This window comes from Carlito syrichta, unplaced genomic scaffold, assembly GCF_000164805.1.
Source record: "Carlito syrichta isolate Samal-C Ts95f unplaced genomic scaffold, Tarsius_syrichta-2.0.1 Scaffold304318, whole genome shotgun sequence".
Classification (NCBI taxonomy): Eukaryota; Metazoa; Chordata; class Mammalia; order Primates; family Tarsiidae; genus Carlito; species Carlito syrichta.
The window spans coordinates 1050608-1063341 of NW_007248414.1; the positions used below are offsets into that span (position 1 = coordinate 1050608).

Genomic DNA, 12734 nt, shown 5'->3' on the forward strand with positions numbered 1-12734 from the left:
ACCCCAAATAAAAAAAAAAAAAAAAAAAAGGTGGGGGCAACTGGGTGTGGGCCCTGTTTGGAGGCCAGAAGAGACCCAGGGACAGAGGCAGCGGGGAGGGAAGAGGGAAGGAGGAGGCAGAAGCCTTGCCAGGGACTGCGGGGTGGTCTCGGCCTCAGCCAGGACAGACCCCTCCCCAGGGGGCTGGGGGGGGAGAGGGAAGATTCAAGATGAGGTTCCGTTTTTCAGAAGACAGGGAGCTGGTGGGCATTGGGCGAGGGCAGCTCAGTTTTCCCCTGGAGGCAAGACAGGGCTTGGGCAGTGGGAAAGCCTGATCCCCGCCTGCTCAGGACCCAAGAGCGAACCTCGAGCCGTGGTGAGCCCACCCAGCACGTCATCGCAGCAGGTGGGCCGGCTGGCTCAGTGACAGCCCTCTCCGGGTCGCCCTCCCTAGGACTCACCCCTGAAGGCTGTGCAGATGCTCTGGGTGAACCTCATCATGGACACGTTTGCCTCGCTGGCGCTGGCCACCGAGCCACCCACCGAGACCCTGCTCCTGCGGAAGCCGTACGGCCGCAACAAGCCCCTCATCTCCAGGACCATGATGAAGAACATCCTGGGCCACGCCGTCTACCAGCTCACCCTCATCTTCACCCTGCTCTTTGTGGGTGAGTCTCCCAATGGCCCGCAGCCCTTGGCAGCAGGCCCCGCCTGCCGGTGCGCCCTGGCCCCGACCCGAGTGGCGCACCCACCTCCCCCTCCCGCTCTGCTAGTGGAGAAACGGAGGCCCGGGAAAGGGAAGTAAGTTGCTCAAGATCACACTGAGAGTCTGGCCAACCCCGAAGCCGTCGCCGGTCTTCTCCACAGAGGGCCCCAGCCCCGAGCACACACCATGCCAGGCAGCGTGCAGGTGTGATGAATGCGCCCGTGACAGCCCCACAGAAGCCCGAGCTTTGGAGGGGGAAGGGCTTGCCCCTCCCGCCGCCAGCGCCCATCCACACCTTGCCCTTGTCCTGTGGAAAGTCTCCTCGCCACAACTTCCTTGGGGAAGCGTCGCACCTGCCCGAGAGCCACTCACTGTTTGCACGCTGCTTCCGTTTAGGCTGCCTTGTGTCGTCTTCTAACCCCGTGGTGAGGCGAGCCCCTTTGCCTCCACCCCACATGACAGATGAGGGTACCAAGGCTCAGAGAGGGGGACAACTCGCCCAAGGGCACACAGCCGGTCTGAGGAGCCTGAATGGAGAACCAGGTGTGGCAGGGGCTGAGCCTGGCCTGGTCTCCACAGATGCTTTGGAGATGATCCTGGCAAAGCCCACCCCCGGGTCACAGGTGGGGGAACAGAGACCCAGAGCGGGGAAGGGTCTGGCCCACGGTCACACAGTGAGTCTGGCCGTTGCAGCGTCCTCAGCCTGGCACAGGCTCCCTTCACGTGAGCCTCCGGGAGCCGGGCTTTCGGAGTCCCGTGGAGGTGGGGCACGGATCCTGTTCCTTGAGGGACAGTCGTCTTCTGTGCCTTTGGAAGGAAAGGTGTTGTCGAGACACGTTTTACTGCCGTAGAAATTACCACGCGAAGCCTTAGAGGAAGCCACATAAAGGCAAGACCAGAAGAGTCTCTCAGCGAAGGCGGGTCCTGACCCGTGTGCTAGTGTCGCACTGGAGCGCCACCTCTTCTGGGTGGCCTTGGTCCCACGCGACATGGCACCCCCAGACCACTCCACAGGTCCTCCCGGCACCACTGTACTCAGCTTTGCCAAAGGATATAGGGCCTTGTCAGACAAGCCATTGGCAATGTCGCCCCCCTCACACCCCTGCCACCCCATGTGACAGCTCAGGTGAAAGAGGATGAGACCACGTGGGTGGCTCTGGAACTGGACTGGCCTAGAAGCCCCAGGTTCCATGTAGAACTCGCATCTCCTGTAACAGCCCCATGAGCCTCCAGAGGGCTCAGCAAGGGTCACGCTCAGCTACAAAAGCAGCACCAATGCCATGGCCTCCCACGGCCATTCCTGTCCTCCCAGCCAGAATGAGTTTGCCAGTCTGGGGGTCCTTTTCACAAGCAGTGTCGCCTGGTAGCAAGCTGGCTTGCCGCCTTGATCATACGTACACAGGAAAGGCAGAAGACAGAGGAGAGCGGGTCCGTGAGCCCCTTGCTCCTCACTGACCAGCCAGCAGCACAGGTCCATCCCATCCCCCAGGTCCAGGCCTGCCTTCCCATCTCGGTGACTCAGAAAAGCCCCCCCCATCCCCTGTGAAGGGCCAGGCGCCTCCCTCCCCCATGCCGCGTCACCACCCCCGCCCAGATGCCACCCTCTGTCTGGCAGGCGAGAAGATGTTCCAGATCGACAGCGGGCGGAACGCACCACTGCACTCGCCACCCTCAGAGCATTACACCATCATCTTCAACACCTTCGTCATGATGCAGCTCTTCAACGAGATCAACGCCCGCAAGATCCATGGCGAGCGCAACGTCTTTGACGGCATCTTCCGGAACCCCATCTTCTGCACCATCGTGCTGGGCACCTTCGCCATCCAGGTAGCCGGGCCCCCACCCCGGCGGGGCTGGGCTGGGCAAACACCCGGAGCCCTCCGCGCTGGCCCTGACGGCCTGCCTCTGTCTCTGCTCCCCTTGGACCTCCAGATAGTGATTGTGCAGTTTGGAGGGAAGCCTTTCAGCTGCTCTCCGCTGCAGCTGGACCAGTGGATGTGGTGCATCTTCATCGGGCTGGGCGAGCTCGTCTGGGGCCAGGTGAGTTCCAGGCAGGGTGCAGGAGGCGCCTCTTGGCAGGAACAGGGGGAAAGCGCTGGACGGGAATCCGGGAGCCCCGGGAATGGGTCTCGGCTCTGTCACGGACTCGCTGCCCGACCCGGGCAGGACCCTCCTCATCTGGGTATCTGGCAGTGGAGGCTGGCCCTGGTCTCAAATACTGGTCCTCTGGGCAGGGGGTGCCACCACGCTAATTTTTGCCTTGTGTCTGTGAACCACTGCTCCTGTTAGTTCTTAGCATTTTTTTCAATCACATCCGTTTTCTTTTCACTTGAAAAGGCAATGTCATGTGACTAATACAACTGGAAAATCAGGATCATAGAAACTAACAAAAATTAATGTGATGAGAATGATATTAAATTCCAGCTAGGTGCCAAGGCCGCCCAAGGCTCAGAGCCTGAAGTCAGCTTGTTAGAAAGGGAGATTCTTCAGGGGCTGCCAGTGCTGGCAGCTGCTGCCACCAAGCAGGCCCTTTCGAGTGCTCTGAGGGAATCGAGAGGGACACAGTCTGCCACATTGCAGCGTGACTCAGTGCTGTGTCATCTGAGATACACCCCAGCTCCGGGACCCATAGACTGGATGCTCTCTGGGGCCCTTTCAGCTTTGACCCCGAAACATTCTGCCAGTTCCCTTCCCTACATTTGCCCAAGTTCCAGGCACATGGGTACAGAGGTACACACACACACACACCATCACACCTCTGAAAACTTGCAGCTCAACACTCCTGACCCAAGATACAGCGCTTGGGAGAAGTGACCAGAACCAGTCCTGGGCCAAAGCGGCTTTATTCCCAAGGTGCTCAGCTCTCCAGGCCGTGGGGACCCCAGTGGGCCAGAGACCTTGTTCTAGCCTTCAGGCTGTCCCCAGGCTAGAATGAGAAGCTACAGTGGCAAAAGTTAACCAGAGGATAAAGAAGAAAGTCTCTCTTCATCCAAAAGGCCCTTCTTTAAACTTCAGAGCTTGTTTGTAGAGTTCATAAGCTACATTTGACTTATCAACCCCACTCCCTGGGCACCCTCGGGGCCAGGCCATCTGTATCCCCCGGGCCACTGGGGCCTACACCCCAAGGGAACTCTCGGCATCTGGGGGAGTAGACTGATAAGGACTCGGGCCAATGCCAGTGGGTAGTGTTGACCTTAATCCCCAGGGAACCCCTGAGGCCAAGTGTTCGGGCCAGCCTGTCCACCCCTACAGGTGATATCTGCCACCTCAGCTTCTCTGTGAGGCTTGCCTCTCAGGCCTCAGCCCCACGGACAAGCTCTTTAGGGGAGGACTAAGAATGAAGGCTTATCCCTTGCTCATACTGCCTTCCTAGTCCCAGGCCCTGAGCTCCTGTTCCCCAGGTTGTTTGCCCCAAGGCCCGGCGAGTGGGACCGAGCCCAGGAGACCTGGGGACCAGCCCTGGGCCAGGCCCCTGCAGGGCAATTTAGACACTCCACCTTGCTCAGTCCTCACCACTCTCAGAGCTGCCCCCAGCTTCACAGATGAGGACACCAAAGCTCAGGGAGGCTGAATGACAAGCCCAGGGTCAAGGTCATAGGACCAGTACTGTCCAGGGCATTCAGACTCGGTAAGGGGGTAAGGGAAAAGGAGGAAGGCAGGGGCATCAGGAGGGAAGAAGGCTGCCGGAAGGACAGTGCCATCATCCTGACGGCCTGGGTCCCTCGCAGGTCATCGCCACCATCCCAACCAGTAGGCTCAAGTTCCTCAAGGAGGCAGGCAGACTCACCCAGAAGGAGGAGATCCCGGAGGAGGAGCTCAACGAGGACGTGGAGGAGATCGACCACGCCGAGAGGGAGCTGCGGCGGGGCCAGATCCTGTGGTTCCGGGGCCTGAATCGGATCCAGACTCAGGTACAGGAGGCTCGGGGGGCTGGGCCCAGGCCTGGCCGGGCGGGTGTTGGAGGTGAGTGTGCTTGTGCCCCAGGGGCCCGGCTCTGGCGCCGAGGAAGGGTGGCCACGGAGGGGACCCCGGACCAGCTCTCCCTTTCTCCTCAGCCACGTCTATACCCATGATCCTCATATGCATTCTCATGGCTGCTGAAGACAGAGCCACCTCTTCGGGAATGTCCCACCACGTCCTCTCAGTCCTCAAGGGGACGGCAGGGTGCATGCCCACCACAGGTCTCCCGGCGGAGTCCCCTGAAAGGGTGGGGAAGTTGGCCTGAGGGCTGAGGGGACTGAGGGGCAGTGCAAGGGGACTGAGGGGACCGAGGGGACTGAGGCTCAGGGCTGGCAGTGGCCACTGGGAGGGGCAGTGCAAGGCTGGACAGGAGCTGCAGGCCAGGGTCCCCCGGGTTCTCCCAGGGCCTGGCGGTCAGCCCAGTGAGGTACACATGCACACATCCTCTGCCTCCACAATGGGCTTCAGACTCTGCCCCTGCCCCGCCCCTTGGGGTGTGGAGGAGGCCTGGGGGCTCACAAACACACGTGTATGCCAGGTACACATGTGAAGAGCACGCAGAAGATTGCGTCCCCAGAGCAGAGAATGCATGGACGCCACGGGGCTCATGACACTCTGTGTGACAGACACACACACTCACATGGGCCCCTTGTGCCTGGGTTGGTGTAGTTCACAGCTGCTGTCACCGCCCTTGAGGTGAGACCAGACAGGGACTGTGGGTCTCTTGCCCAGACCACCTGGGAGCTGGCGCTAGGCGCTTGCTCCGTCACACTTCAGGGAAGTGCTGCATAGAGCTGCCTACCTCGCCAAGAGTGGGGTTGGCACCTCATTTCCAGCCAGGGCAGCAAGTAGCCCTCCTGGGCGGCTTCCCACCCCTCAGTGGCTGGCCCAAACCTTGCCTCATCTGACCTTCACAGCCCTGGGAGGTAGGTATGACTTCCCCCCACCACCCTCAGTTTTAGGGGTCCATGTGACAACCCTTTCTGCAGCGCTGGCACAGCTAGGACAGGGACTGCCTGGCAGGCCCAGGCTCGCCTCCCCTGACCAGGACCCGGCAGCCAGCCTTCCCAGCCGGCCCCAGGGCAGCTCTCAGCACCTGTGGGCCTGGTGCTGTCACTGCCCTGGCTGCAAAGCCACGCAGGGGTCTCCAAGTGATGGGAGGAAGCAAGGACTGTGGTTTCTTGAATGGACGTTAGCCTGTCTTGCCTGTCTCTTAACTGAGCACTAATGGGGGCCAGGTACTCTGCCACCCACAGATAACCCTGCCAGGGAGGTGGCATTGTCCCCCCTTAAGGACAAGAAACTCAACTCAGAGAGGTGGCTTACTCAAGGTCACCTAGTTAGTAACTGCCAGAGATGGAATTTGGGCCAAGCTCTGTCCATCTCAGGGCCCCACCACCCCACTCTGGCTCCACGCCTGGACTCCAGGGAGACCAAACACCACCTGCTTCCCTCCCAACGCCATGTTTAATCACTACCTGCCCACCAGCCTTGGCCAGCCCACTGGCTCCTGAGCCACACTAGTGCAAAAAAAGGCCAGACCCCGGTATCTACCCTGGGACCCTGGGGCCTACAGCTGGGCCCAGAGCTGAGTAGACCTCTTTCAGAGCCTTGGAGTGTGTCTGGTATTTTTCATTTTGATTTAAGTGACGTTGTCGTTGTTGCCGTGGCTGCGGCTGTTCTCGTGACGTTGCGCCTGTCAGTCGTGTTGCTGTTTGTTCGTTCTTCTCGCAACTTGTCTCGTTCTCTCCTCCGTTGCAGATTGAAGTAGTCAATACTTTCAAGAGCGGGGCCTCCTTTCAGGGGGCCCTGCGGAGACAGTCCTCCGTCACCAGCCAGAGCCAGGACGTAGCCAATCTCTCTAGCCCTAGTCGCGTGTCGTTGTCCAATGCTCTTTCCTCTCCGACCAGCCTTCCTCCTGCTGCAGCTGGGCGTGAGTGTGACTCCTTACCGCCTCTGGCTGGCACCGCAAACGCCAGCTCCCGGGCGGGCAGGCGGGCAGGGGCTGGGGTCCCGGAGGACACGGGGGGCCGCCGGTGACTGTTAGGCCCAGGGGGCTGAAGGTTCACAGCCATTGAAGAGGGTCTCGGTTGGTCAGGCGATCATGGCCAGTCATGGGGTGGCAGCCACTCAGTGGACCAGGGTCAGCCGGGGGCAGGGCCAGGGGTGACAACCAGTCAGTCAGGGGGCCGTAAGGGTCACAAGTGGCCAAAAAGTCTGGGTCAGTCAGAGGCTCACCATTGGTCGAGAGGCTTTCAGTGATCAAGTGCTCCCAATCCACCACAGGGTCCCAATGGCCAAAGGGAAGCAGTCTTCGAGGGGACACAGAGTGTCCCATCAGTTTAAGGTCATACTTGGCCAGGGAAGGCGTGTCCCACCAGGGCAAAGATGAGAGTTGGACAAGCGTTCACTGTCTTGCAGTCAAAGTCTGGTGAAGGGCCACTGTGAATCAAGGGGTAAAAGCCCCTCAGGGCATCCCAGGCAGTCACAGCGGGGTCCACCTAAGAGAGGGGCCACATCATCCGGGGTTTCCCAGGTGGTCAGGGAGCATCCATCAGCTGTGGAGGTCACGGTCTAGGAGGATGGGGGAGCCGAGAGGTCACTGCCGGTCAGAGGTCACCATTTAGTCAGGGGTCCCAGGCCACCGAAGAGATTACGGCCTGGAGGTCCCACCCACAGCAGCTCAGAATCTCTGCCCTCTTCTGTCGTTCCTTCTTGCACATCTAGAAACACTTCTCCTTGAAGCAGAGGTTGGAGCAAGCTGACGTCCTGACCTCTTCCTGGAAGGGGCGTTCGGCTTGAATCCCTGCCCTCCTTTACCTGAGGGACAGCCTGGGACTCTGGCCCCTCCTTCCTCTCCCTCACCGCTGTCACACCACCGCTTCCGACCTAGGGCTCATCACTGACAGCCTAGATCTTCCCTGGACCTCTCCTGGGTTTCAGGACCCAGAGGAAATAAGTCTTGCTTTACCCCTTTCTACCCTTGCTTTGCTGCCTGTCCGGCCCCCACAACCCGCAAGGAAGCCCCTAGTTCTTGTCTTTTCAGAGGGGCTCACCGTGTCATCTTAGCCAGCCCCCAGCTTCTTGCATGAGACATAGACTCAGGTCTCACCTCTTGATGACTTCTACCCCCATCCGGAAACAGCACACTCACAACACACACCCCTGACACCGAGCAGGAAGGGACCGTGTGCTGGCGGGCGCTGCTCCGACAGAGCCCTGGGGCAGGTGGCACAGGCCACAGAGCCTGTTGATGGCACGTGCTCATGCCCCATGACCTTCTGTGGATGCAGTCCTGCTGCATGTACAAGGTGACCGGAAGGATGTGGAAGAGGAGGGGGAAGCCCATTTGCACAAAAATACAGTGCTGGGAGGCCAGGCGAACCCAGATAAAACGGGGATGTATTCGAGCAGGTGGTGTCTGAGTCACATTTTCATGAGATTCTGTCACGAGCAAGTCACTGCCTGGCTTTCTCAGGGAAGGCCGCCATGGTCCCATCCTTTTGCGCTCGGCGGCGGCCCTGCCAGCCAACTTCTCTGCGCCTTCCTGTTCCTGCATCGGCTCAGCTCAGCCCTGCTCAGCAGCACCACCGTCTCAAGGTGCGGCGACCAAGGGTCCCGGCAGGGAGGACTACCCAGGAGAAGAACCCATTTGTTCCGGTTCCTGCCACTCCCGGTGACTCCTGTGTCTCCCTGGCCAGGTCTGATGCCGGGAGTCTGGCTTCTGGGGGAAAGCGCAGTTCCTGGCCCATTCCAGATGCTCTGCATCTCCCTTGGAGGGCAACACTTCACACTGGCCACGACAGCGTGTCTGGTGTTCCTGGCACCCATGCAGTCTTAGCTTCCAGAGTCTAGAAAGAACCATCCTCTCTCTCTGTCCTTTTTTTTTTTTTTAAGCTTTTAATTTTTTTTATCTTAAAGATGTGGGGTACAATTCAGGGTTAGGTATACAAATGATCATTATGCAGTTACCCTTGTTGAGCCGTCCTCTCAAGCCTCAGCCTCCTCATTCTCCACCTTTTCTCCTGTGTCATTTGTGATCCCATTCAGCAAGGCCAGTCCCGGACAACATTTCTCTTTTGGAGAAATGCCCTTTCAGGCCTACCTCTCACTTCCTGTCTCTAAGCTGATCTCTTTCCAGGCCGGATCAATTCCCTTCAGCCTGTGGGCACCCCAACTCTGGAACAGTCTTTGAAAATAAGCCCAGCAGAGGCTTGACCAAAGCTGACTTGCTAGTCCTTGCCCTGACCCTTTGTTGTTCTCTCAGAGGACCCAAAGGGGCTGGTCAGGCATGACCCCCTTGCTCACCCACCATCTGCCTCTCCCCTTGTCACGCCTCCTGAAGAATCTCATATTCCTATCCCCATTATCGAATTCTGTCTGCAACTCTAGGTTCCTCGGGACCCTTCCTTGGTCTCAAAAAGAGCCTGACCAGCCAGGCGCAGAGGTTCACACCTGTAATCCCAGCACTTTGGGAGGGCGAGGTGGGAGGCTTGCTTGAGTTCAGGAGTTCGAGACTAGCCTGGGCAACATAGTGAGACCTCAGCTCTACAAAAAAAAAAAAATCTTTAAACAAAATTAGCCAGGCGTAGTGACACACGCCTATAGTCTCAGCTACTTGGGAGCCTAGGGCAGGTGGATCACTTAAGCTCAGGAGTTCGAGGCTGCAGTGAGCCATGAGAATGCCGCTGCACTCCAGCCTGGGTGACAAAGTGAGACTTTGACTTTAAAAAAAAAAAAAGTTGGGCTCGGTGGCTCAGCCTGTAATCCCACGCCTTTGGGAGGCTGAGGTGAGTGGATTGCCTGAGCCCGCGGGTTCGAGACCCGCCTGGGCAGCAAGACCTCATCTCTACAATAAATCAAAAAATCAGCCGGGCGTGGTAGCGCGTACCTGTAATTCCGGCTACTCGGAAGACTGAGGCGGAAGGATCGCCGGAGCCCAGCAGGTCGAGGCTGCGGTGGCCGGGAGCGGCCACTGCACTCCAGTCTGGGCGACAGAGTGAGACTCCAACTCAAAAAAACAAAAACAAAAAACAGAACAAAACAAAACAAAAAAAAGAGCCTGATCATCCTCCTGCCCGAGGGCACTGGTACCAAACAGGACCACACCCTTAAGTGGTTTCAATATACACATCTTGGACAACACAAACTCAAACCCTAAATAAAATATCCCCTAGTTCCTCCTTTGCTTCAGTCGCTTCTGTAACAATATCACCCTCCACTCCCCACACCCCTCATCACCAAAGACCCTAAGGACCCTCCAGATACCAGGCAAGTTGCCTTCAGAAGCCAGAATGCTTTTTTCCCACAGGGAGGTCTAAGCAGTGGCCAGAAGGCAAGCAAAGGGCCCCAGCTGGATGAGGTGAGGAAGTGGCCCCCTCCTCTGAGTAGGCTGTGACTCTTGGGGAGCCTCTGGCGGACGAAGATGGCCGTGTGCCTGCCAGGGCAAAAACTCCTGGGGTCTGTGTGCCCTGGAAGGAGCCAAACTACTGTCCCCCCCGGGTCATTTCGAGTTGCCCACAGAGGCCCGGGAATGGCCTGACTTCTGACCCTTGGCAGTGGGGTGACACATCACAGCTCCTTCTGTAGCCGTGCTGTGAGATGCAGGGTCCCCCCAGCAGACAGGTGCCTGTGGTGAGTGTAACAGCCCCATCAACGAGGCGCCGGGCACAAGGATGTCCGGGAGGGAAGTCTCGTGCGCTCTCTTGCTTTGCTCTTCTGAGAAACCTAAGAGCACACTTACACTTGAGCCCCACTCAACAGAGCCAGAGCAGTTCTCCACTCTCTTTAGTTCACAGACACCTCACAACTGAACTGTGTTGGGGGGGTGGATCTGCCAACATATGCATGCAACAGAGAAGGGTACTGCCAGGGTCCCACAGCAAGGGATGGCAAGAGGTCAGACTCCAGAGTCCGTCATTCCTCCACTACCCCACACCCTTCCCTGGCAGGCCTACAGACTCGGACCCACAGAGGTTGAATTTCTGTTCCAGAACCAGTGCCCACGCCCACGGCCTCACACAGTGAAAAGGAGCCAGTCTTCCTGGCTGGGAAGGCCAGGGACGCTACTTCACTGCTCAGAGTTCTACCAGGCAGTCTGGGGAGAAGGGCACCTCCCCGGTGGGGAACAAGGATAGTATTCGCATTCCACTCTTCCATCCAAGGCCAAGCTGTACAGCCTCTTTCTTACCACCTCAGTTCCTCCCTCTTCTCACACCATCTTTGTACTTAGCAAGTCTGTAGGGGGCTCATGTCATCCGTGCAGGCCAAGAGCGGGACCCATAAGCCAGGCACAGCCACTTTCCAGACGCTGCACCTGGCCAGACACATAGGGCACCTCCTGTCCCCACTACCCCTCAGATTCCTGGTTCTGAGACACCTAGGGAAAGGAGTTTGCCCTGTTGCCGGGAGAAATGAGACAGTGCAGAGGGAAAAAAGCTGGACTTCTCACTAGCGTATTGGTAAATAGGTTAGTACAACCTTGGGTTGACAAGGAAGTGGCTTGCTTCTTGGTGGGGGGGACCCTAGACCTCTCCACTGTCTGAATATTCCATGTGTTTGTTTCCCTAGAGGGCTAGAGAACCCTGGACACAGAGTTCAGCAAGAGAGAGTGAAATTAAAAGAGGTTGTGAGTCTTTAACCTTGAGCCTGAAATGAATGTGAATCAATCCCAGACTCTTGGCTTCCTTGAAGCCGGGTAAACATTCGAGTATGTCGAACCCACCTCAGATGGGGCCTGTGCATTCCTCAGAGCCCCCCGACAATGGGCACGGGTCGCCTGCTCCCCTTGTGCTGATGAAACCAAAACATCTGGAACCTCACTGACCGGGTCCCTTCCTTTCCTTCCCCTTGCCCCCATTCCCAAGTGTGGCTTATGCCCAAAAATATCCCGCCTTTCGGGCAGGCAGGGAGGGGAGATGGAAGAGCTTTTTTTTCCCCCATCTTTTTTTCCATTTCAGCCGCAGAGAAAACCGAAGTGGAGACTTGAGATGGCCGTGGCGGGGTGTCCCGAAAAGTCTTGTCCCCACAGTCTTGTCCAGAGCAGTTCATTTTTTCTGTTGTCTCCATGCCAGGGGGAGGGCGGAGGGGCCTCATCTCATTGTGTGTCATCCCCTCTGCGTTGTCAGTCACATGACAGGGTCCTGCCACCACCTCCCCTCCCCCACACCTCACACATACACTAGGTTTTCCACTCAGCCTCTTATTGGCAGTTCAACCTCATGACATGCTGAGCACTAGACTGGATAGCTAAAATGATGGTTGTTATTCCCATTTTACAGATAAGAAAACTGAGGCCTGCGACACCGTTTTTTTGTTTTCACTTAATTGAGGGTGTCATGGCCCACTTCTCAGGAGAGCAGAATATGAGCAATCTCTACAGAGCCACGAGAAGAGAATCCAGGGGAAAGGACATCTCTGGGAGGCCTCAGTGGCCATCCTGGAACGCCAGCACTAAAGCAGTATCTGGCTGGGCCTCTTATTTAAAGCACAATTTCAGCAAGTGGGGCACCCTGGAGTCCCCAGCACGCAAGATGGAAAAGGGACAGAGGTGCTTTTTAGGAGACAAGGAAAAGTCAGCACTAACTAATAAGTGATGGCTGACAGCAAAGGAGAAAAACTTGAGTGGAAGGAACAGGCCAAACATGAGATCTCACATAAGGCCAAGAAGGGTGACTAACCAACTCCCCACGAAATTCTCCTCTGTGTACCCTAAAGTATAAGGCAAGGAACATATGACATGCTTTAGAAAGCCCCCCCCGAAACAGTAAAATAAACCTTCAGCGATGACATGTAAGATCATCAACCACAGTCATCTAGAAAATTCACTTCCACGGAAGAGGGCTCCCCCCACCAGTGCCCCACAAAGGAGTACCCCAGGGGTTCACCTGCAAGCTCAAGTCCTGAGACTTCAAGGGCCTCCCCACGACCGTCTCGTCCAGTCCCCTATTCCCCACAGGCCTGTGGTGCGGGGCGCCTGCTGCTCTGAGGGCGGATGTCACTCGGCCTGCGCACCGCTGCGGCAGAGGCTCCGACCTGGAGGCTTCGGCCCACCTTGTTTCCTCCACCTCTCGCTCCAGTCTGAGCAGGC

General features: G+C 57.7%; 1 protein-coding gene across 5 annotated transcripts in view; it reads left to right on the top strand.

The window, feature by feature from the left end:
• The window catches only part of ATP2B2 (ATPase plasma membrane Ca2+ transporting 2), a 219228-nt gene that overhangs the window by 200010 nt on the left and 6484 nt on the right, over positions 1–12734 (top strand). For 3 of the 5 annotated variants that reach the window (XM_008059645.2, XM_008059642.2, XM_008059643.2), the window contains 4 exons: positions 434–647; positions 2301–2512; positions 2618–2725; positions 4414–4596. In XM_008059645.2, coding sequence (XP_008057836.1) covers positions 434–647; positions 2301–2512; positions 2618–2725; positions 4414–4596 — 717 coding nt within the window. Of the gene's footprint in view, positions 1–433; positions 648–2300; positions 2513–2617; positions 2726–4413; positions 4597–6406; positions 6579–11215; positions 11271–12734 lie in introns of all 5 variants that reach the window. The other 2 variants (XM_008059644.2, XM_021713160.1) reach the window with 1 other exon arrangement.